At 40.6% G+C, this 24,779-nt stretch overlaps 1 protein-coding gene across 3 annotated transcripts in view; it reads left to right on the top strand.

The window, feature by feature from the left end:
- The window catches only part of casd1 (CAS1 domain sialic acid O acetyltransferase 1), an 82,122-nt gene that overhangs the window by 47,282 nt on the left and 10,061 nt on the right, over positions 1–24,779 (top strand). For all 3 annotated transcript variants that reach the window (XM_078422603.1, XM_078422593.1, XM_078422610.1), the window contains 12 exons: positions 4,514–4,558; positions 4,650–4,773; positions 4,858–5,072; positions 8,141–8,554; positions 9,314–9,403; positions 13,615–13,734; positions 16,267–16,423; positions 17,040–17,119; positions 17,959–18,060; positions 20,320–20,460; positions 20,694–20,771; positions 20,865–20,957. In XM_078422603.1, coding sequence (XP_078278729.1) covers positions 4,514–4,558; positions 4,650–4,773; positions 4,858–5,072; positions 8,141–8,554; positions 9,314–9,403; positions 13,615–13,734; positions 16,267–16,423; positions 17,040–17,119; positions 17,959–18,060; positions 20,320–20,460; positions 20,694–20,771; positions 20,865–20,957 — 1,659 coding nt within the window. The remainder of the gene's footprint in view (positions 1–4,513; positions 4,559–4,649; positions 4,774–4,857; positions 5,073–8,140; positions 8,555–9,313; positions 9,404–13,614; positions 13,735–16,266; positions 16,424–17,039; positions 17,120–17,958; positions 18,061–20,319; positions 20,461–20,693; positions 20,772–20,864; positions 20,958–24,779) is intronic.

Below are 24,779 nucleotides of genomic sequence, written 5' to 3'. Positions count from 1 at the left end.
TCTCATCCCTATAACTGTTGTAGTAAAAATAATCTTTCATTCATTAATACCCCTGAAGATCTAATTTCCTGACTCATCTCCACCTTGTTCTGTAGGTACTTGCACATCTCTTCGGAACTCTTCAGTGAATTAACAATGTTCTGTTCACTCCAAGTTTGATTGTCAAGTATTGTGAAAACTGCTGCATTTCAGTTAATAAGCAACTTCTCCTCTTCATCTAAAACCAGAATTGGATAAATAATGAATATTGTCGTGGGATTTAAATGTTTCTTTTATTTATGCTGTCTCCGTAAATTACATTAACATGCTGTTTACATTGCAGCTGGCTGGTAAAACATCCTGAGAGGACTCAAACAGAACCAAGTTCTGATTTTGTTATAATGCTTGGTGGTCCTGAGCCCATGCTAACGTGCTTATCTATATATTATTTTGGTAAAGGAGTAAAATGATGTGTCATCTGTGTAATGAGAAAATAGACTGAGATACATATTAACTTTAAGGATGAGAGTTTTTCCATGAAGATTATGTAATGTCGATGAAGGCAGTGCATTTGATGTGGTTTACATAATTAACAAAGTCCTAGACAGTAAATTGATCAGTAAAACAAAAACCTCATGTCATATAAGGGAAAGTCACAAGTTGGATTAAAAATGTGCTTAGTGGCAAAAGTAAATGTCAGTGGTTAGCTTAAGGTTTATTGACTGGGGAGCTACAGTGGAGCAGTGCTCAGAAATGGGTAGATAGAACTCCCTGGTAATCCAACCCGCATGTTCCCATTTTATGGCATGTTCCCGTGCAAATGAGAGAGAAGCACGAGCACCCCTCCCAACTCCGAATTTGGCAGAAAGTTTCCGCTTATTTATTTCATTTCTGCCATTCCAATTTTGCCTCCCATTTTTCCGCAAAGCAGTTGGTAATTGCAATTTGTCAATTCGGCCGCTAGAGGTCGCTAGGGGTTCCGCGAGAAATCCCCGCGCCCTGGAAGTCTCCCCGAAAATGTGGCACCTAGGCTGGGCAAGGCAGCCAATCTCGACCTCATCGGCACTTCCACGGCAGATCGGTAGGTTGAATTTGCAACCTGCGGCCGGGGCTCTGGAACTCCAGCGCAGCTGGAGCCAGCACATCTATCCTCATAGCCGACTTCCTTGGCCGGCTGGATAAACCAGCAAAGCTCTGGAACCAAGAGTGCCAGAAAATCAGTAGTGGAACTGTAATGAGTAAATATTATATTTAAGTGCAAGATTATATAACTAAATTAATTAAAATAATAAAAATGTTATTAGTATACAGTGACATATTCACATTATTTTGTAATGTCGGTTTTTACTTTGAAATGCACTAAAACAGGCTTGAAACTGGTAATTTTGTGTGTAAATTTTCAAAATGTTTCCAATTTTTTGACCCCCACTGTACGCCTTGCCGAGCGCTCGGCTCTTTTCCTCTTTTTTTTTTTACCTCACATGCCTGAAAAGTATAATAATCATAGGGAATATATTTAGTGATGTCTATATGGCACCAGTGTGAAACGGCCTTTAGTGGTCAGTGGACAGGAGCTGTTCATGACTAATTATTATGTAGGGGTTCCCTGAGACATGAAAATTATTTCAAGGGCTCCACAAGGGTAAGAAGGTTGAGAAACGCTGTGCCAGATGGTATAGGAGTGATCAAAATTACCGACTGTTTTCGGATGGTCAATATCGATGTGTTGTATTGCGATCCTTGTTAGCACGGTCACAGACTCGTGCTATGAAATCCTTCCGCATGCTTAGTTGAGTCGCATATATCAACTCTTCATAACTTAGTCATACATTTTATGACCATTGTTCTTTTATTCAATACCAAGAAAATTGGGATGTGTAAGGAAAAAGCAAAATAGAAAAAACAAAACAAAACAGTTTTTTCTTTGTGTTTCAGAAAGTATCTCTGTTCAATAACCTTTCTATAAATAGCAGAATATACTCATGATAGGTCTGACATTGTACATGTAGTCCAAGAACTACAGACTGTTGGAAATAATAAACGTTTTCCACACATGAATGCAGCGTATGCGCATTTGGCGTGCATACTTTATTTTTGCTGAAAAGTTGCATTACGCGCCATATTATGAATTTTGAGGTAAAATTCTGAATTTTGGACATCAAAATTATGAATTTGTAAAATCAAATGTTGGGAGGTTCTTACCAGCTTACCTTTTTCCTTTCCACCATTCTGAGGCCCAAGACCATAAAAATATAGGACCTATCATGAATTATGATCTTGACTAATCTACATTAGGGCTCAACTCTTCCTCTGCGCCAGTTCCTCAAAACCCCCAATCACCGATCTTTCAAAAATGTATCCATCTCCACTTTAAATGCTTCTCGTGATGTAGTTCTCTGCTGGTGGAGAATTCCAGAGATTTCTTGGGTAAAGGGACCAAAACTGCACAGTACTCGGGTGTGTCCTCATCAATACAGGTTTGGAGGGATATGGGCCAAATGCTGGCAGGTGGGACTAGTGTAGCTGGGACATGTTGGCTGGTGTGGGCAAGTTGGGCCGAAGGGACTGTTTCCACACTGTATCACTCTATGACTCTAATACCCTGCATAACTGTAACATAAGTTCCCTATTTCTAAACTCCAAGACCTGAACTGTAAGTGTTCCATCTTAACTACTTGTTGCACCTGTGTTTTAAGATACCAGAGTCCTTGCAGCAATTCACTTGTATTTCTTCCAATCTAATTCTCCAACTGAAAACGAACTTGTGTTTTCCCCTTCCCGGTTCTAATGACCCAAAACATAAACCTTCCTCCATCTATAGATGTTCTTGACTGATCTGATTTTTTTTTTAAGAACTTGCATTCTGTGGTCAATAATTAAAGCTAAATGTTTGGGCATTAGTTTGTATTTGAAGTTTGTTTTTGATACCAAAAAATGGCAGTGTGGTTTGAAGTCATGAAAAAGATGTAGACTGTTGAAAAGTAGTCCTGACAAGATAATAATAATAATAATAATAATAATGCATTACATTTATATAGCGCTTTTCAAACACTCAAAGACGCTTTACAGGGATTTCTAGAACATAGAGAAGTGAATAAATAGATAAATAAGTAAACGAACAGAGAAAGGAGACAGAAGGTGAGGTGACCTTCAGTGGTTGAAGGCAGTGCTGAAGAGGTGAGATTTCAGTGAAGTTTTCAATGTGGTGAGTGAGGAGGAGTCTCTGACGGTTATGATATTATGGATATGATATTATGTTTTCTCTTGTGGGAAACTCTAGAACTCGGGGTGACAGTTTAAACATAAAAAGTCATTCTTTTAAGACTCAGATGAGGCAAAATATTTTCTCTTTGGGTTGAGAATCTTTGTAACACTCCTTTCTCAAAGACTATTTGAAGCAGAGTGAAGAAAATTAACATGCAGGAAGATTCCTGATAAGATCGTCACATTGAATGGCAGAACAGGTTAAGGACTGACTGACTTGCTTCTGCATCTAATTTGTACATTGTACAAAACCACAATGAGGAAAATATGCAAAACCCAATTAAATATCAAATAAAACAATACTCACTTGTAATCCCCTTAAAATGTTAATTGTTGTCTGAGTTATACAGACTATCTTCTTGATTTTAAAGAATCGACCTTCTGTATATTCCTTCCGCTTTGTTTTCAGTGCGAATATGTTACCAAACATAAAACTAGATTTAAGGCAAAATGTTTTATTTTAACCATAATTTTAAAAGTATTTAAGATGATTTCTACATGACCGCATTGTTATAAAAAATTCTCAGCAATTCTCAGCAATTAAATGCATGGAATTTGAGTTTGAATAACTATAATTTCATAGGCTTTGAACAGGATGGATTTTATTCCAAAAATATTATATTTTATAATCTCCACAATATCAAATGACTATTGAAAATGCATTACATCAGTAGTGATGATGTCTATATAATAATGAATGTATTCTGTAATTCTTAGTACTGATGTTTCACAGTAGTGTAGCAGTGTTATAGCTCTTTTGTCAAAATCTAACTGTGAGAGTAGATTTAGCAAGTAGTTGTGTGATTTGACCAAAGAGTAAATAGACAAGTATATAAAATTATCAATATCCTAATAACTCTTCCATTGCATCTGTAGTTAAAATATGACTTGAGATTTTAGTTGCTTATTTATTCACATATTGTTCTTAAATTAAGTTGATCTTCATTTATCTGAAATATATAATCATTTAAATTCCAAAATATTTATTTTTAGTGGGATTTAAAAGGCAAGATCAGATGTCATAGCAATTAATTAAATTAATGTTTAAAATATTTGGGTGTATTTATTTGATTGTGTGTATATTTTCTGCATGGACGTCTTAGATACTAGAATGATTTTCTGAAGTGGATCTTGTAATTTTGTTTTATTGTGAAATAATATGCCAAGATCCTTTTTTGGAATTGTAATATAATGCTAATTATATTTCTTTCGTTATTATCTCTTTATGTGACTTCGTCTGTAGAAATATAATTTTTGCTTTTCCTTGCAGGGTACTCAACCGAAGCCCCATATTATTGTGGTGGGCGCTGCCACGGTAAATTAATTTAAATTAAATTGGAATGTGGAATATTTTCCAGATTTTCTCATGAACATTACATTACAAACAAATGTTTGTTCACTCACAGTGGTCAATTAAAATTCAAAATGGGAGTATGGAAGCTCTCGCACAGTATAAAATCAACCTTACATCAATCGCACCTCTTCTGGAGAAGCTAGCAGAAACCAAAGACATTTATTGGATTCTGCAAGGTAAATCCATCTTAATCATTTCTTTATTTCTTGATGTCTCTTTTGTTTTAGTGACTTATGTGATTTAAAATAAAATGTTTTTAGATCCAGTTTATGAAGATTTGCTGAGCGAGAATAGAAAAATGATTACCAACCAGAGGATTGGCTTATTCAACGATGCAGCTTTGAGTATTTTGAACAGCAGCACCAGAAATATGGCAGCGAAAGTCAAGATTTTCCGAGCTTCTAACTTAATTGCAGAAGAAACCATGGCAGGATCTTTGGATGGCTTGCATTTACCCGAAACCACAAGAGACATTGTAGGTATCTTGTAGTAATGGTTGTGGAAGTATTTAAGATTTATTTCTGCAGTTATTTGAAATTGCGCTACATATCTGTATATATTACTAAAACTCTCTTTGTTTGTTAGTCTTCTGAGGGATGTTAGTCTGAGGGATGTTTGCCGATGCCTGTGAACCGTATATTTGTGCCCCCATCACATGATAGCGCAACAATTTTAGGACCATCTTACTCACCTTTGTCCTGGGGTCCTTTTAATCCAAGTTTCATTCAAATTTGTCTTATATTTTTAAAGTTAGAGAGATTTTAAAGTTTTAAAATCTCCTTAAACTGATTTCTTGCCATGTTCAGTGTGTGACATCAAAATGAGACCCGCCCGAGTGACGGCCATTGAGGGAGGGGGGGCTTACAATGACCGCCGGGGGCGGGACCCGCCAGACTGACATCCCATGTGGGGGTTTCCCGCCCGCCACCGGCTTCTGCCCACAGCCCCGGGGGATGCTCCCCACCCGCCAACAGGTGGACGGATAGGTAGGGTTGCTGGGCCTGGCACGGCCCTGGGGGACACTCCCCTCCGCCACTGCGTCCCACCCATGGCCCTGGGGGACGTTCCCCACCTGCCGGATCCCCACCTGGTCCACCCCTGGGAACCGTTGATGTTGAGAGAGGATGGGATGGGGGGGTTTGGGGTGGGGGAGGGGAGGAGGAGGGGGGAGTGGAGGGAGAGGGGGGTGTAGGGGGGAAGGGGGGGTGAGTGTGGGAGGGAGGGGGGAGGGTGGGAGTGGGGGCAGAGGGGAGAGTGGGGGAGTGGGGGGAATTAGGGGTGGGGGAGGGTGGGTGCTAGACCAATGCAGGAGAGGTTTTGGGGAGTTTTAAGCGCGGTTGAGGGGGGGGAGGAGGAGGGATGAGGGGGGAGTGAGTGGGGGAGTGGAGGGTGCTAGGCCAATGCTGATGAGGCTTTGGGTCCACGGCTCGCTCTGGCTGCAGCACTGGTGGCACAGGGCCGAGGTGAGTGGCACCCTCTCCCCTTCCCTGTCCCCTCTCGCCTGCCCACGGTCCTGTGAGACACACCCCGCCCGGCAACGGGCTTTTTCAGTTGGAGAGGGTTGCCGGGGGTTGCAGGATCGTCAATTGGGGGAGGGTTGCCCCAGGAGTGGCCCACAGGAGAGATTTAGACCCAACGGGTCCACCTCAGCCTAGTTTTTGATTTAATTGTTCCTCTTAAGATGGATCCCTCTCGAAAAGGTAAGCTAATATAGTTAAGTAATGAGTGTAGATTCCATTTATACCTCATGCTGCCTCAGCAAGGCCAGTAGCATAGTCAAGGATGTGTCATACCCTGGCCACTCCCTCTTCTCCCCTCTTCCATCAGTTCTGCTGTTAGATTTTTCACATGTTAATAAACTTGTTTATTAAGCAAGTAACAGGCCCTGTGAAGAACGTAGATCATGGAACTATGCAGTGCAGGAACAGGCCATTTGGCCCACCATGTTTGCCAACTATAATGCCAATTTATCATACACATCTGCCTATACATAGTTTATATTTTAACATTCCCTGTATGTTATAGACACAAAAGTTTAAGGTAACACAGCGGTACAACAGCATCTCTGGATAGAAGAAATGAGTGATGTTTCGGGTCGAGACCCTTCCCCTGAGTATGAAGAAGGGTCTCGACTTGAAAACAGAATACAGAGCTTTATTTGTCATTCGGTACCGAGGTACCGAACGAAATTACATTGCAGTCACACACCAAAAAAAAGAACACAAGACACATGACCCCAACACAAACATCCATCACAGTGACTCCAAACACCGCCTCACTGTGATGGAGGCAACAAAACTTCCACTCTCTTCCCCACGCCCACGGACAGACAGCTCGTCCCCGACCGACCCGCACAGTCCCCGCAAGGGGATGGAAGTCCCCGCGGCCGAGCCGCACCGGGTGCTGAAAAGTCCCGCTGCCGAGCTGGGCGATTGAAGGCCCCGCGGCCGAGCCGTACCGGGCGCTGAAACGTCCCGTGACCGAGCCGGGCGATGGAAGGCCCCGCGGCCGTACCGTGCGCTGATAAGTCCCGCGGCCGAGCCGCACCGGGCGATGTTAGGTCACACGGCCGAGCCGCACTAGCGATGTAAAGTCCCGCGGCCGAGCCGCGCCGGGCGATGGAAGGCCCCGCGGCCGAGCAGCACCTGGCGCTGAACCGTCCCGTGGCCGCGCCAGGCAATGTTAGGTCCCGCGGCCGAGCCACACCAGCGATGTAAAGTCCCGCGGCCTAGCCGCGCCGGGCGATGGAAGGTCCCACGGTCGAGCCGCACCGGGCGATGTTAGGTCCCGCGGCCGAACCGCACCAGCGGTGTAAAGTCCAGCGGCCGAGCCGCACCGGGCGATGGAAGGCCCCGCGGGCGATGGAAGGCCCCGCGGCCGAGCCGCGCCCCGCGCCCCGCGCCGTGAGGAAGAGACCTAAAAAGGAAAGGTTTCCCCCACCACCCCCCACCCCCCCACCCCACACATACACAGCCAAAAAACAAAAACAAAAACCATCCCAACACATCCATTCCTACTATCCAGAGATGCTGCCTGCCCGCTTAGTTACTCCTTCATTTTGTGTCTACCATCGATGTAAACCAGCATCTGCAGTTCCTTCCTACACATTTCCTGCCTATTCCTCTTAAACATCACTATTGTATGACTAATCTAAATCAGTTTCAGGCTTCCATAGATTTTGTTTTTGACGTTTTATTCTGCAACTGTATCCAGATATATTTTAGAAGCTTGCTGTTGCTTTTCATTTCTGGGTTCATTTAGATAGTACTAAACATCTTCATATATGTGCTTTTATTATTGATGCATGAATGACTTCTGATAAACCAGTAAAAGTGCAACACTATTCAAAAACTGATTGTTGTCCTGATGGGTTTTAATCCATTGATGTCTAATGCATAAAATAATATTTGACATTTCATATGATGTGCCATTGGACTTGCATTACTTGAAGCAAATAACTATTGTAAATATTATTTGAATCTGTTTTATTACATAGAAGGTTGTTTTGTGAGAAATATTAGTTGTTAATTTTACTTTTTACAGAATGCTATGATTCTGATGAATTCCTACTGCAACAAGATTGTGAAGCCCATTGATGGTTCATGCTGCCTTCCCCGGGCTCCGCTCTCTCTGATTCAGAAATTGACTGGCTGCTTTTTCAGTATTTGCATAATTGGCTGCTTAATTGTGACTTACTTTTGTCATGCTTGGCAGAGAAGTAAACCTAATGCCGATGTGGAGAGTGAAGAGAAGAAACCTGTCACAGCTTCACTTTCTACTCCTGAAAAACTGCTGTTTTCCCTTTCCAAATTAGGCCTGATCATGGGCTATTTCTTTCTCTGTGACAGAGCTGATTTATTTATGAAAGAGCAAAAGTATTACACGCATTCAACGTTCTTCATTCCATTGGTGTATATAATCGTGCTGGGAGTTTTCTATAATGATAATACAAAAGAGGTATTTTTTAAATCTTTTTTCTCACAGCATGTATCCCAGCATTTTACAACATATTACTGTACATTAATTGCTTAGAGGAGCACTATATCACATTAAGAATGAAAGTGACTTATGATTTATTTCAAAATCAAATTTATAGTTTGAAGCTGCATAAAACAAATGCTTAAAAGAACTCGGAAATATGTTGTATAGGTAAATCCTGGATACGTTACCCATTATACATTTTGTAAAATACTTGATTGGATCCATAAGTTAAAATCAAATTAAATCAAAGGCATCTTGGGTACTTTATTTTTTTTGCCACTAGTCCAAACCTACTTATGTTCTAGCAGTTATGGTATTGAATCGCTGGTTGACCATTTCCCTTTAAGTTGAAAATCTTAGTGATATGGTGGGATGCAGTAATCGAGTGATATAAGATTCATATCTGTGCATTTGCATCCAAGCTGATTAAGGAGTTAAGAAAAGACTTCAGTCTTAAATTAAGATATGACTGCAGGAAAGTTTGCCTTTGTGCAGACCTGCAAGCAGAAGAGCTATATTGTAAGGGAGGAAATTATTTTGGTTGGAGACGAGGATGGGTGAACAAATTATTGTAATGCAGCCAAATCACTCTTGAATGACAGAAACAATATTATTGGAATTCAGCATTTTCGGATCAGAGCAATTTATTCGCTGATTAATGGTGGTGCCGCGGTGGGAATTGATAACTTCAAATGCATTTATATTTATGGATTGTTTTATTCTTGTTCTTGTCAGACCACTATGTTAAACAGAGAACAGACAGATGAATGGAAGGGCTGGATGCAACTAATAATTCTGATATATCATATATCAGGAGCAAGTACTGTAAGTGTTGGTTCTTATGGATTCTAGAAATACAGAGTTGAGGCAGTATTAGAGCCATAGACATTCAGCACGGAAACAAATCCCTCTGCCCCACTTGCCCACGCCGACCAACATACTCATTTATACCAGTCCCACTTCCCAGCGTTTGGCCCATTTTAACGTTTAAACCTATCCTGTCTACCCATCTAAATGTTGCGATAGTAGCTTAACGTTGCGATAGTAGCTGTCTCAACTACCTCATCTGGCAGCTCATTCCATACACCCAGCACTCTGTGTAAAAAAAGTTACCCCTCCGTTTTCCACCAAATCTTTCCCCCCCCTCACCTTAAACCTTTATCCTCTGGTTGTCGATTCCCCTACTCTGGGCAAAAGACTGCATTTACTCGATCTATTCCTGTCATGATTTTGTACCCCTCTATAAGATCACCCCTCGTCCTTCTGCGCTCCAAGGAATAAAGTCCTAGCCTGCTCAACCTCTCCTTATACCTGTGCCTTTGAGTTCTGGCAACATCCTTGTAAATTTTCTCTGCACCGTACCAGCTTGACAACATCTTTCCTATACCATGGTGACCAAAACTGAACACAATACTCTAAATGTGACCTCACCAACATCTTGTATAACTGCAGCATGACCTCCCAACTTCTATACTCATTACTCTGACTGATGAAGGCCAATGTGCCAAAAGTCTTCTTGACCACACCATCTACCTGTGACGCCATTTTCAAGAAACTATACCAGCACTACTGGATCCCTCTGCTCCCCCTCCCCTCCCCCCCCCCCCCCCCCCCCCCCCACTCACCATCAACAACACCACAGTCACATCTGTGGAGTCATTTAAGTTCCTTGGAACCATCATCTCCAGGCACCTAAAATGGGGGGCGACCATCGACTCCAAAGTCAAAAAAGCCCAATCCTGTGGCAGCTGAGAAAACACAATCTGCCTGCCACAGGCAATGATGGTCCAGTTTGATACTGCCATCATAGAGTCTGTCCTCGCCTTCTCCATCATGGTCTGGTTTGGGTCAGCCACCAAGCATGACGTCCAGTGGCTGCACCGCATCGTTCGATCAGCCGAGAAGGTTGTTGGCTGCACCTTTCCCCCCATTGACGAACTGTACACTGCAAGGGCCAGGAAGCGAGCGGGCAAGATCATCCCTGACCCCTCTCACCCTGGCCACAAACTCTTTGAAGTACTTCTCTCTGGGAGGTGACTCTGGATTGTCAAAGCCACCACAGTCAGACATAAAAGCAGCTTTTTTTCCCCGAGCAGTAGCTCTACTCAGCAGCCTCCTTTTGCTCTGGTATTTTATTTTATTTTTCACATGCTTAAATTATAATATTTTATTTTTAATTGTCCACTGCATATCGTGTTGTTATACTTGCGAGCAAAGCTCAAAGGCAAATTCCTGGTATTTATACATCCTTGCTAATAAAATGTATTCAATTCAATTCAATTCTACAACACTCCTCAGAAGCCTACCATTCACTGTGTAGGTCCAAAATGCAACACCTCACTTTTATCTGTATTAAATTCCATCAATCATTCCTCTGCCCACCTACCCAGCCGATCAAGATCCTGCTGCAATTTTTGACAATACCACCCATTTTTGTGTCATCTGCAAACTTGTAATCGTGCCATGTATGTTCTTATCCAAATCATTGATAGAGATGACAAGTAGCAATGGGCAGTAATACTGACCTTTCTCAAGACATTTCCATTGTCTGCCCCAAGTTTGTCAGTCCCTCATGTCTTTCTCCACCATATAAACAGAGGAGAAGTACTCGTTGAGGACCTTGTGGATCCACACAGATTTGACCACTTTGATTCCTGTGGGATCCCATTCTATATCTGGTTACCCTTTTTCCATTAATGTACATAAAATGTCTTGGGACTTTCCTTAATGCTTGAGACAAAGACGCGTCATTTATTTATTTGCCTCTGTACTCAACAATTTGAGATTGGTAATAGAAAGAATCACATGTGGTTAAAGTGCACATTGTCAGATTTTATTAAAGGCCATTTTTATACGTTTTGGTTTCACCGTGTAGAAATTACAGCTGTGTTTATACATCGCCCCCCCCCCCCCCCCATTTCAGGGCACCATAATGTTTGGGACACATGGCTTCACAGGCGTTTGTAATTGCTCTTGTGTGTTTCATTGCCTCCTTAATACTCTCCTTAAAGAGAGCTCTCAGCACCTAGTCTTTCCTCCAGTCTTTCCATCACTTTTCGAAACTTTTATTGTTGTTTATCAACATGAGGACCAAAGTTGTGCCGATGAAAGTCAAAGAAGCCATTATGAGACTGAGAAACAAGAATAAAACTTTTAGAGACATCAGCCAAACCTTGGGCTTACCAAATCAACTGTTTGGAACATCATTAAGAAGAAAAAGAGCACTGGTGAGCTCACTAATCGCAAAGGGACTGGCAGGCCAAGGAAGACCTCCACAACTGATGACAGAAGAATTCTCTCTATAATAAAGAAAAATCCCCAAACACCTGTCCGACAGATCAGAAACACTTTTCAAAAGTCGGGTGTGGATGACCACTGTCCACAGAAGACTTCATGAACAGAAATACAGAGGCTACACTGTAAGATGCAAACCACTGCTTAGCCACAAAAATAGGATGGCCAGGTTACAGTTTGCCAAGAAGTACTTAAAAGAGCAACCACAGTTCTGGAAAAAGGTCTTGTGGACAGATGAGACAAAGATTAACATATCAGAGTGATGGCAAGAGCAAAGTATGGAAGAGAGAAGGAATGTATGGCGGAGAGAAGATCCAAAGTATACCACCTCATCTGTAAAACACGGTGGTGGGAGTGTTATGGCCTGGGCATGTATGGCTGCTGAAGGTACTGGCTCATTTATCTTCATTCATGAGCCAAATGCTGATGGTAGTGGCATAATGAATTCTGAAGTGTGTTGACACATCCTATCTGCTCAAGTTCAAACAAATGCCTCAAAATTCATTGGCCGGCGGTTCATTCTACAGCAAGACAATGATCCCAAACATACTACTAAAGCAACAAAGGAGTTTTTCAAAGCTAAAAAATGGTCAATTCGTGAGTGGCCAAGTCAATCACCCGATCTGAACCCAAGTGAGCATGCCTTTTATATGCTGGAGGAATCTGAAGGGTACTAGCCCTCAAAAAACCCATAAGCTAAACATGGTTGCAATACAGGCCTGGCAGAGCATCACCAAAGACACCCAGCAACTGGTGATGTCCATGAATCGCAGACTACAATAGACAATAGGTGCAGTGGTAGGCCATTCGGCCCATCGAGCCAGCACTGCCATTCAATGTGATCATGGCTGATTATTTACAATCAAGCAGTCATGGCATGCAAAGGATATGCAACAAAATACTAAACAAGACTACTTTCATTTACATGACATTGCTGTGTCCCAAACATTAAGGTGCCCTGAAATGGGGGGGCTTTGATAAACGCTGCTGTAATTTCTACATGGTGAAACCAAGATGTTTAAAAATTACCTTTATTAAAATCTGACAATGTGCACTTTAACCACATGTGATTTTTTTTTTTTCTATTACCAATCTCAAATTGTGGAGTACAGAGGCAAATAAATAAATGATGGGTCTTTGTCCCAAACATTATGGAGGGCACTCTAACTGCCAGAGCTATCTCTTGTCCCCTTTTTGCCCTCCTAATTTCCTTTTTTAGCTTGCTCCTCAGTACTCGAAACTTCTCCAGGGATACACTTGATCTCAGCTGCTTATACCTGCTCCATGCCTCCTCCTTATTCTTCACCAGGGCTACAATTTCCCTCATCATCCAAGCTTCCTTACATTCACCTGCCTTGCCCTTCACTCAAACAGGAACATGCATGTCCTGGACTCAAGTCAGCCCACTTTTATAAACATCCCACTCTCCTGCCGTTCCTTTTCCTTCAAATAACCTGTTCCAATCAACTTGAGCGAGTTCCTGTCACATATCCTCAAAGTTGGCCGTGCCCCATTTTAGCATTTTTAATTTGTGGGCCCACCCTGTCTCTATCCATAACTGTCTTAAACCTAATAGAACAGTGGTCGCTGATCCCAAAAGGCTCATCCACGATCACTTCATCCACAAGCCGCTCCCAGTTTCCCAAGACTAGTTCAAACGCTGCACTTTCCTGTGTGTTTAATATTTTGATTTCAATATTATTGACTTGAAAATTATAATCTATTGAATCTTTTATTTTTAGTTTTTACCTGTGTACATGCATGTTCGTGTACTGGTGGCAGCATACCTGTTCCAAACAGGTTATGGACATTTTTCTTACTTTTGGAAAAGTGGGGAGTATGGAATCTCTCGAATTTGTCAGGTAACTAATCCTAAATTATACATAGGCTGCATGGTGTGTCAAATGATTGTACTCGCTCTCTTTGGTCTGTTAAATCAAATACTCAAATCACTTATGAAAGATATTTGCATTTTAAAACAAGAATGTAGAAGAGTTGAGCAGGATTGGATCTGCTCCATTGTTCATCATTATCCTGGTTACTGTTTCAGTAGACTGTTCCTCTCTTCTAACCATGCCCCTAAATCTGAGCACTGAGAAATATCTGTCTCCTTCATGAATATTTTTAATTACTTGGCTTCCACTGCATCCAGACTTTGAGAATTCCACAGGTTCATCATTCCTCTGAAACGTTTATCCATATATGATGCTATCACCTCTTGCTCTGGACTCTCCAACCATTCGGAACATATTCTGTGTCTAGCCCTGTTAGAGTTTTGTTTCTGAGGGATCTTCTTTATTCTTCTATTTCCCAGTGAATATAGTTCAACCACCCCAATCCTTCCTTGCATAGCAATACTGTCAGATATCAGTCCACTAAACTTCTGTTGCATTCGCTTTATGGTGGGAACAGCTTTCCTCTGATCTAAAGACCAAAACTGAATGTGGTATCTCTTCAATGCTCTGTACAGCTGCTGAAAGTCTTCCTTGCTTTTGAACTCGGAGGCTTATGGAATGAAGCTAATGTACCATTGATTTCCTAACTGCTTACTGCTGCTGAACACTTGCTATCAATGACTGGTGAACAAGGACACTGTCTTATTGAACTTCCCTTTTCCAAATCCACCATTCAAATAATAATCTGTCTTTCCATTTTTAAAACCAAAATGGATAACAAAACATTTTTCCATGTTAAATTTTATTTATCATGCATTTGTCCACTTGCCAAACTTGCCTAAATCATATTAGAGCCTCTTTGTATTATCTTCAAGTGCAGTCCCTTCTTCAAGTCATTAATGTATATTGTGAATAGCTGTGATTTGATTCCTATAATTTTCATTGACAGAAACAACCCATTTAATCCTATTGTCTGTTTCGTGTCTGTTATCCCCTAATCCTATGTGCTTTAATTCTATACACGAACCCCCTTATGGGGATCCTGTCAATAGCCTTCTAAAAGTCTGATTACTCATCTTCACCTCTAATCTCTTGGAACTATTCCAAAGTCTAAAACATTTTAGAGGATGAACACCAATAAGTTTGTTTTTGAATGTTTTGTTTTGAAAGTTTTAATTGTTTACCAAGCATAAAGCTCTGTGGTCCTCTCTTCATCTGTTGAAGAGAACTTAATTTAGCCATTTATTCACAAAATGCTGGAGTAACTCAGTGGGTCAGGCAGCATCTCAGGAGAGAAGGAATGGGTGACGTTTTGGGTCGAGACCCTTCTTCAGACTGATGTCAGGGGGGCAGGACAAAGGAAGGATATAGGTGGAGACAGGAAGATAGAGGGAGAACTGGGAAGGGGGAGGGGAAGAGAGGGACAGAGGAACTATCTAAAGTTGGAGAAGTCAATGTTCATACCACTGGGCTGCAAGCTGCCCAAGCGAAATATGAGGTGCTGTTCCTCCAATTTCCGGTGAGCCTCACTATGGCACTGGAGGAGGCCCATGACAGAAAGGTCAGACTGGGAGTGGGAGGGGGAGTTGAAGTGCTCAGCCACCGGGAGATTAGGTTGGTTAAAGCGGACTGAGCGAAGGTGTTGAGCGAAACGATCGCCGAGCCTGCGTTTGGTTTCGCCGATGTAAAGAAGTTGACATCTAGAGCAGCGGATACAATAGATGAGGTTGGAGGAGGTGCAGGTGAACCTCTGTCTCACCTGGAAAGACTGTTTTGTACCAGCATCTGCAGTTATTTTCTTACGCTTAATTTAGCCAAATAACCAGTGTTAGAATGTTTGAATCCTAAGTAATGAGCTTCGTTTGAAACCAAATTTTCTGGTTGTTGTGGAGTTTTGGGCACCTTTTGCCTTGTAGGAACTCGACAATATCATTGTATCTTGCAGCGAAATTTTAACAATTGAGTTAAACGCCTGGTCTAGCTACATATTGCTCTTAATGGGCATATTTTAGACTTTAAGTTCATTGCCAGGTAGATGGCATTTGTGAACAGTTCGGCTTACAAAGAGTTATCGGGAACAGAACCCCCTTGTCATAACCTGGAGAGGACCAATATACATGTGGCGCCTGCTGTATTTTGATAAGAAAGCAAAACATGCTTTTTCATTTACTAGATATTCCATTTGATTAACCAATAAATGAGAAATAATGATCACATATATTCTTTGCATTAAATTGAGGTTATGTTTCAAATAATTTTTTTAGCTGGGTTAAATATTTCAGTTATGATATCTTATCACAAGAATAAGAAGGAAAATTGGAGGTGCAAGTGGTAACCAAAAGTTAGAGAAATTCTTTGAGTTTAAAAACTAAAAGGAGTATATTGGATGATATTTATTATTCAGATTTGCTACCTGCAAAGTTGTGTTTTTGGTTTGAAGTTTTATGTAATAGTAACATTTGACAATGTTGAATTGTAATCTCTGATTTGGTTTTGCAGATATTATTTCGACTGAATTTCTTAGTGGTGGTGTTGTGCCTAGTAATGAATCGACCATATCAATTCTACTACTTTGTTCCATTAGTAACTTTCTGGTTCATGGTCATCTATGCCACCCTAGGCATTTGGCCTCAAACTGGCAAAAAAGATGAAAACGGTATAGTATTTGTTTATGTTTAAACATTTCCTCTAGTCAGGGGGCTTGAGAGCAAAGTAGAGAAAGATTTGGGCTGAGAAGATATGAAATTAATTCATGTTCATTCGTTACTTTATTTTACAAACGTACAGCATCAAATAATGCAAACATATGTTAAAAAATGCAAATGTTAACTGACAAAAGCACTTGCTGATTTATCACTAATAAAATGATAATCTGTTAATATTTTGCACTGGTTGTTAGATTTGAATAATCTGCAAGAAATTTGAATTCTCCACTAAAGTGGGTTTATCTACCACACAGGCTAGTTTTTACACTGGTACTAGGGATAAATGAGTGTTGCTAAAAATGTTTCTTGTAACCTGAAATGGCACAGATCATCAAGCTTGCAACAATAAAATTGTTTAGTGTGGTGGAACTACTTAGTCTATCAAAAATGAAAAGATAATGATAATATGCACAATGCAAATGCTTATATTTATTTCCTGTTAGTTAATCACACCAAATTTTAGTTAGCACTCACATTTAATAAATGTTATTGCAGTTTTTTATAGTTTGCAACAATCTAAAATTAAGTCTGTGTTGATCCGGTACATAGTTTCTGTTTTTATTTTAGGATCCTGTTCCCCCTATTGGGAAGTGGTGTTCAAATTGCTTGGCTTGCTATTATGTATATGCCTATTATCTGCTTCTCAGGTTAGTGAAAATTAAGATAAGGAAGAACTTGCTCTATCTTTTCCAGGCGTGAAAGAAAGGATTAATTTCTATATTTGGAATCAGGGGATAAAAAGGCATCACCGTAGGCTTATATTTAACCCATCATGTCTGTCGTGGTAAATGGTCCTTTTGGAAGAGTGTACTTGTGCTTTCTTCCATTGTCTTGAGTCGTTGCACAAGTTTTCAACTTCCCGTTTGAGAAACACTGATGTGCTGAACTTCGCAAACTGATTTATTTTCAGAAGCTGCAATCTATTTTTTTTAAATCCATCTAACACAAACCTGATTGTTTCATTTAATAATATTAGCATCATAAACTGGCTCATGTCTGTCTATGCTCAGAAACTGGCTCATGTCTGTCTATGCCAACCATCAGGTACCTATCTACACTAAGCTCATTTGCCAGCATGTGGTCTATATGCATGTGGAAGAATCCCTGCAAGCACTCCATGTACCCACCACTCTGAGTGGAAAAGGTTGCCCTGCAGTTTTGTATTATATATTGCCCCTCATCTTAAATCTATGTCCTCTGGTTTTTGATTCCTCTACCCTGGGTAAAAGTTCACTCTGTCTGTACTCCACATGATTTTATACACCTCTCTAAGATTACCTCTCAGGTGCCTGCACTCCAAAGAATAAAGTGCTCGTCTGCTCAACCTCTCCCTTGAGCTCAGGCCCTTGAGTCCTGGCAACATCCTTGTAAATCTTCACAGCGCTCTTTCCGTTTTAATAAACACGAATAAGAATTCTACACACATTTTAATGCAATTAACAGAATTGAGATATCTGACAGAATATTGATTTTTTATCTATTTCAGATTACTTTTGAAAATGCTTTTTCACTGTGGCCAATTTCAAAACTATTTGAATGGCAAGGATTCCTGCACGAATGGTGGTTTCGATGGAAATTGGACCGTTTTGTACGTGACCTTATGAGCTTTCACAAGAGCAGACTTCTTGTTAAATAATACAGTGGCTTAATTTTTTGAGTACATCTGTAAATATTTACTTAACATTTTTTATTCTACCAAACACATACATGCTTGCAGTTAACTTTATAAATCATATTTGGATCACACGAATGAAGTTGTCTGAATAAAAACTCAAAATATTTTACTCCATGGGATGTGCTGCTGTCATGGCTGAGTTACTAAGAAGTGGCTCACTATCACATTCTCAAGGCAAGTTAGGAATGGGGTTTTTCAACAGTTATCCACATTTAAGGAGGACTTGACAAGAAATGGTATTTTATATGTGGTAAAAAACGTGGATTTAGAAGGCGTTATTAAAGGAACAAGTTGCAGCAGTGCATTTTATAGATGGCATTTCACAAATTGTGCCGTTGGTAAACAGTATGCATTAATATGCTGAATGGCCTGTCAGGCACGCAGCTTTATCCTGGATGGTGAAAGCTGCTTCAGCCATGATCACATTGAATGGTGGTGCTGGCTCGAAGGGCCGAATGGCCTACTCCTGCACCTATTGTCTATTGTCTAATATTATTCGAGCTGCACTTACTGAATTCCAACAACACTGAGGATTTGACAACTGTATATCAATAAATGCCAAGAAGAGTTGCTTAGTCTCCCTTGCCTTTTCTCTTCCGCACCTTTCTTTCAATGCTCCTTTGCTCTCACTCTCTCCCAATGATTCCCCCTCTATCACACTCTTGATTTCCCCCTACCTCTAAAATCTAGCCCCATCTCTTGATTCCTTCCACTCTCCCCCTCTCCCTCTCTCTCCCCATTCCCCCTCCCTCTATAATTTCAATTGTGAAACTGCTTGAAAGAAGAAAAGCATTAATCTATTTTGAGATGAATGTGAACTTTTCCCCTTTCTAAAATATGTACTTGATGTTTGCCAATTAAATGGATTATCCTGCAAAGCAAAATGAGTAGTTATAAATGGACTTGGCAATTATTAACCCATCCACAGCAGGAGTTGTGCACAAAACCAGCCCATTTTCATCCAAAATCTCCATTTATTTCCCAGATTATTCTAAAATTAGTTGACTGGTGTGTGTGTCTATAAAATATATATACAGTGCCCTCCATAATGTTTGGGACAAAGACCCATCATTTATTTATTTGCCTCTGTACTCCACAATATGAGATTTGTAACATATAAAGTCACATGTGGTTAAAGTGCACATTGTCAGATTTTATTATAGGCCATTTTTATACATTTTACTTTCACCATGTAGAAATTACAGCTGTGTTTATACATAGTCCCCCCATTTCAGGGCACCATAATGTTTGAGACACATGGCTTCACAGGTGTTTGTAATTGCTCAGATGTTTTTAATTGCCTCCTTAATGCAGGTATAAGAGAGCTCTCAGCACCTAGTCTTTCCTCCAGTTGCCTTTGGAAACTTTTATTGCTGTTTATCAACATGAGGGCCACAATGTTGTGCCAACGAAAGTCAAAGAAGCCATTATGAGATTGAGAAACAGAATAAAACTCTCTCCTAAATCCATCCAGTGATCCGGCCAATGATCCCAAACATACTGCTAAAGCAACAAAAGAGTTTTTTAAAGCTAAAAAATGGTAATTTCTTGAGTGGCCAAGTCAATCACCCGATCTGAACCCAATTGCGCATGCCTTTTATATGCTGAAGAGAAAACTGAAGGGGACTAGCCCCCAAAACAAGCAAAAGCTAAAGTTGGCTGCAATACAGGCCTGGCAGAGCATCACCAGAGAAGGCACCCAGCAACTGGTGATGTCCATGAATCGCAGACTTCAAGCAGTCATTGCATGCAAAGGAAATGCAACAAAATGCTAAACATGACTACTTTTATTTACATGACATTGCTGTGTCCCAAACATTATGGTGCCCTGAAATGGGGGATTATGTATAAATGCTGCTGTAATTTCTACATGGTGAACCCAAAATATATTAAAATGGCCTTTATTAAAATCTGACAATGTGCACTTTAACCACATGTGGTTTTTTTCTATTACAAATCTCAAATTGTGGAGTACAGAGGCAATTGAATGAATGATGGGTCCCACACATTATGGAGGGCACATATAAGTGCCTATTGTCAGATTTTTTAAAAAGGCCATTTTTATATTTTTTATTTTCACCATGTAGAAATATATATACACACAAGCAAAATACTAACTGTTCGTGTGGAAACAGCTTTCTCCACTTATGTTGATGGTCTCTTCCTTTATAGGCAGTTCTACATGGTATGTTCTTTGCTTTTCTTTACGGTGCATTAAAGAAGAGTCATCTACTTTCTGAAGGCAAAGGAGAGACATTGTTTACACCCAGAATGTCATCCTTCTTACTTTTTACATCGGTCGTTGTATTTTTGGTGAGTTTAATGTTTAAGTAAATTATCCAAGGTTATGTACTATTGCATTTTTGTTAAGTAGAGCATGTGAAGTCACTTTCTGAAATAGTTTATTGCCACTGAACAATTAGTTAATATTGAAATACAGAGCACAGTTAATGTAACTAAATAATGTTATCAGAATATATTTGATGGAAATTTGACCTTTTCTGTGCATAATAGCAACAAATAAGCACTAAATCTTGTATTCACAGACCTATTCAATATGGTGTGCCAGCTGCAAAAATAAAGCTGAGTGCAATGAACATCATCCTTACTTCTCTGTATTGCAGGTAATTTTCCTGAATTTTCAGTTGCAGGATTCAATTGGGCAACATATTTTTATGAATATTACCTACTGAATATCTTCAAAACATCTTTTCCAGATTTTGTCCTTCGTTCTTATTAGGAACATTCCTGGTTATGTTCGTTCCGTGTACAGCTCCTTTTTTGCCTGGTTTGGCAAGATTTCCTTAGAAGTAAGTAAAACCATATAATGTATACATTAACTCCGTCTTTGTGAGTTTAGTTCTGAGTGTTCAACAGTAAGTATATCATTGCACTGTTTCATAGTCAATAGGGTTGGAGAATAGGAAAATGACTAAAACATGGTAGGGGAGATTAGAAGATGTAGATGGGAAGACTGCTCGGTGAAGGAACTAGGTTTTGAGCAGTCACACAGCACGGAAAAGGACCCTTCAGCCCAAGTCATCCATGCCGACCAAGATGCCTCATCTAAACTAATCCCATTTCCAGGGTTTGGCTCATGTCCCACTCAATGTTTCCTATCCATGTACTTGTCCAAATCTCTCTTAAATGTTGTTATTGTACCTGCCTCAACTACTTCCTCTGACAGCTCATTGCATGCAGCCACTACCTTCTGTGTGAAAATATTGGCCTTCAGATTCCTGTTAAACCTTTCCACTCTTGCCTTAAAAACTAGTTCTCTCCCCTAGGGGAAAAAAATTAATTCCTTACTGACTCTTTTAACAGTTCCTCTCATAATTTCATACACCTCTATAAGATCACCCCTCTGCTTCCTGTTCTCCAAGGAATAAAGTCCTAGTCTGCCAACCTATCCCTACAACTCAGGCCCTCGAGTCTGACAATATCCATATTAATCTTCTCTGCACCTTTCCAGCATAATGGCATCTTTCTTATGGTAGGGTGACTAAAACTGAACACAATACCCCAAATGCAGCCTCACTGATATCTTATGCAACTGTGGAAGTATACCGAATTCCTTGACTGATGAAGGTGAGCATGCCAAAAGCCATTCTTGCCTTCCTTTCAACCTATGACACACTTTCAGAGAACTATGTAATTGTACACCTAGGCCCCTCTGCTGTACAACACTCCCAAGATCGTACCATTCACTGTGAAGGTCCTGCCCTAGTTTGACCATCCACAATGCACCACTTTGCACTTATCTGAATTAAACTCTTATTAGCTACTTGATCTGCTGATCAAGATCTTGATAACTATCTTCACTGTCTATGATACCATCTACGTTACTGTCAGCTGCATACTTATTAATCATACCTTGTAAATTATCCAAATTGTTGATATACAGTGCCCTCCATAATGTTTGGGACAAAGAACCATCATTTATTTATTTGCCTTTGTACTCCACAATTTGAGATTTGTAATTAAAAAAATCACATGTGGTTAATAGCAACACATTGTCAGATTTTAATAAAGGCCATTTTTATACATTTTACTTTCACCATGTAGAAATTACAGCTGTGTTTATACAAAAATCCCCCATTTCAGGGCACCATTATGTTTGGGACACATGGCTTCACAGGTGTTTGTAATTATCATATCATCATATCATATATATACAGCCGGAAACAGGCCTTTTCGGCCCTCCAAGTCCGAGCCGCCCAGTGATCCCAGCACATTAACACTATCCTACACCCACTAGGGACAATTTTTACATTTACCCAGCCAATTAACCTACATACCTGTACGTCTTTGGAGTGTGGGAGGAAACCGAAGATCTCGGAGAAAACCCACGCAGGTCACGGGGAGAACGTACAAACTCCTTACAGTGCAGCACCCGTAGTCAGGATCGAACCTGAGTCTCCGGCGCTGCATTCGCTGTAAAGCAGCAACTCTACCGCTGCGCTACCGTGCCGCCCTGATCAGGTGTGTTTAATTGCCTCCTTCATGCAGTCTTTCCTCCAGTCTTTCCATCACCTTTGGAAACTTTTATTGCTATTTATCAACATGAGGACCAAAGTTGTGCCGATGAAAGTCAAAGAAGCCATTATGAGACTGAGAAACACGAATAAAACTGTTAGAGACATCAGCCAAGCCTTAAGCTTACCAAAATCAACTGTTTGGAACATTATTAAGAAAGAGAGCATTGGTGAGCTTACTAATCGCAAAGGGTCTGGCAGGCCAAGGAACTCTTCCACAGCTGATGACAGAAGAATTCTCTCTATAATAAAGAAAAATCCCCAAACACCTGTCCGACAGATCAGAAACACTCTTCAGGAGTCAGGTGTGGATTTGTCAATGTCCGCAGAAGACGTAATGAACAGAACTACAGAGGCTACACTGCAAGATGCAAACCACTGGTTAGCTGCAAAAATAGGATGACCAGGTTACAGTTTGCCAAGAAGAACTTAAAAGAGCAACCACAGTTCTGGAAAAAAGGTCTTGTGGACAGATGAGACGAAGATTAACATATCAGAGTGATGGCAAGAGCAAAATATGGAGGAGAGAAGGAACTGCCCAAGATCCAAAGCATACCACCTCATCTGTGAAACATGGTTGTGAGGGTGTTATGACCTGGGCAAGTATGGCTGCTGAAGGTACTGGCTCACTTATCTTCATTGATACAACTGCTGATGGTGGTAGCATAATGAATTCTGAAGTGCATAGACACATCCTATCTGCTCAAGTTCAAACAAATGCCTCAAAACTCATTGGCCGGCAGTTCATTCTACAGCAAGACAATGATCCCAAACATACTGCTAAAGCAACAAAGGAGTTTTTCAAAGCTAAAAAATTGTAATTTCTTGAGTGGCCAAGTCAATCACCCGATCAAAACTGAAGGGGATTAGCCCCTAAAACAAGCATAAACTAAAGATGGCTGCAATACAGGCCTGGCAGAGCATCACCAGCGAAAACACCCAGCAACATGAATCGCAGACTTCAAGCAGTCATTGCATGCAAAGGATATGCAACAAAATACTAAACATGACTACTTTCATTTACGTGACATTGCTGTGTCCCAAACATTATGGTGCCCTGAAATGTGGGAACTATGTATAAATGCTGCTGTAATTACTACATGGTGAAACCAAAATATATTAAAATGTCCTTTATTAAAATCTGACAATATGCATTTTAACCACATGTGATTTTTTCTATTACAATTCTCAAATTGTGGAGTACAGAGGCAAATAAATAAATGATGGGTCTTTGTCCCAAACATTATGGAGGGCACTGTATATGACAAACAACAATTAGTGGGCTCAGCGCTGATCCCTGAGGCACACTATTAGTCACAGGCCTGCAGTTTGAAAAGCAAATTACCATCTATTTCCTACCATGAAGTCAATTCTGTATCCAGTTATCTAGCTCTTCCCGGATTCCGAATCAACCCAAGGGCTTTCCAAATGCATGTACATCGTAACCCTCGGAATCCTCTCCAGCCCCTTTCCTACCACGGATATTAGGCTTACTGGTCTATACAGTAAACCCATGCTATAACGGACCACATGGGGGGGGGAGATGGTTATTGGCCGCTATAACCGATTAAGGGGGTTAATATGTACAGTTCCAATGGAAAAACAGACAATAAACATTACACAATAAACAGTAAAGGACACAACATGCTCAATGCCTTGGGACGGCACTGTAGCACCGCAGTACAGTTGCTACCTTACGGATAGGCACAACATTAGCCATCCTCCAGTCTTCTGGCACTTCACCCATGTCTCACGATTATTTTTTTAATCTTAGTTAGAAGATCTCTAGCTTTCCACAGTAATCATGATCATGCTTGGAGATTTATCTATCTTCATACATCTTAGGATGTTCAGTATTTCTTTGAATGTAATATTGACTGTCTCAAGACATCTTCATTAACTTTCCCAAGTTCTCCAGTCTTCATGGCTTTCTCTTCAGTAAAAGCAGAGGAGACGTATTCATTGAGGACCTTATCCATCTCCCAGGTCTCCACATATAGATGGCCACTTTTCTTTCTATGTTGACCATTTTCGCTTCGTTCATATTTTAAAAAAAATGTATTCATCTTAATTTTATCTGCCAGAGCTATCTCCTGC

This window comes from Rhinoraja longicauda, chromosome 2 (assembly GCF_053455715.1).
Source record: "Rhinoraja longicauda isolate Sanriku21f chromosome 2, sRhiLon1.1, whole genome shotgun sequence".
NCBI classification, from domain to species: domain Eukaryota; kingdom Metazoa; phylum Chordata; class Chondrichthyes; order Rajiformes; family Arhynchobatidae; genus Rhinoraja; species Rhinoraja longicauda.
The sequence above is the reverse complement of the archived record's forward strand: the minus strand, read 5'-3'. Positions and strand labels throughout refer to the sequence as shown.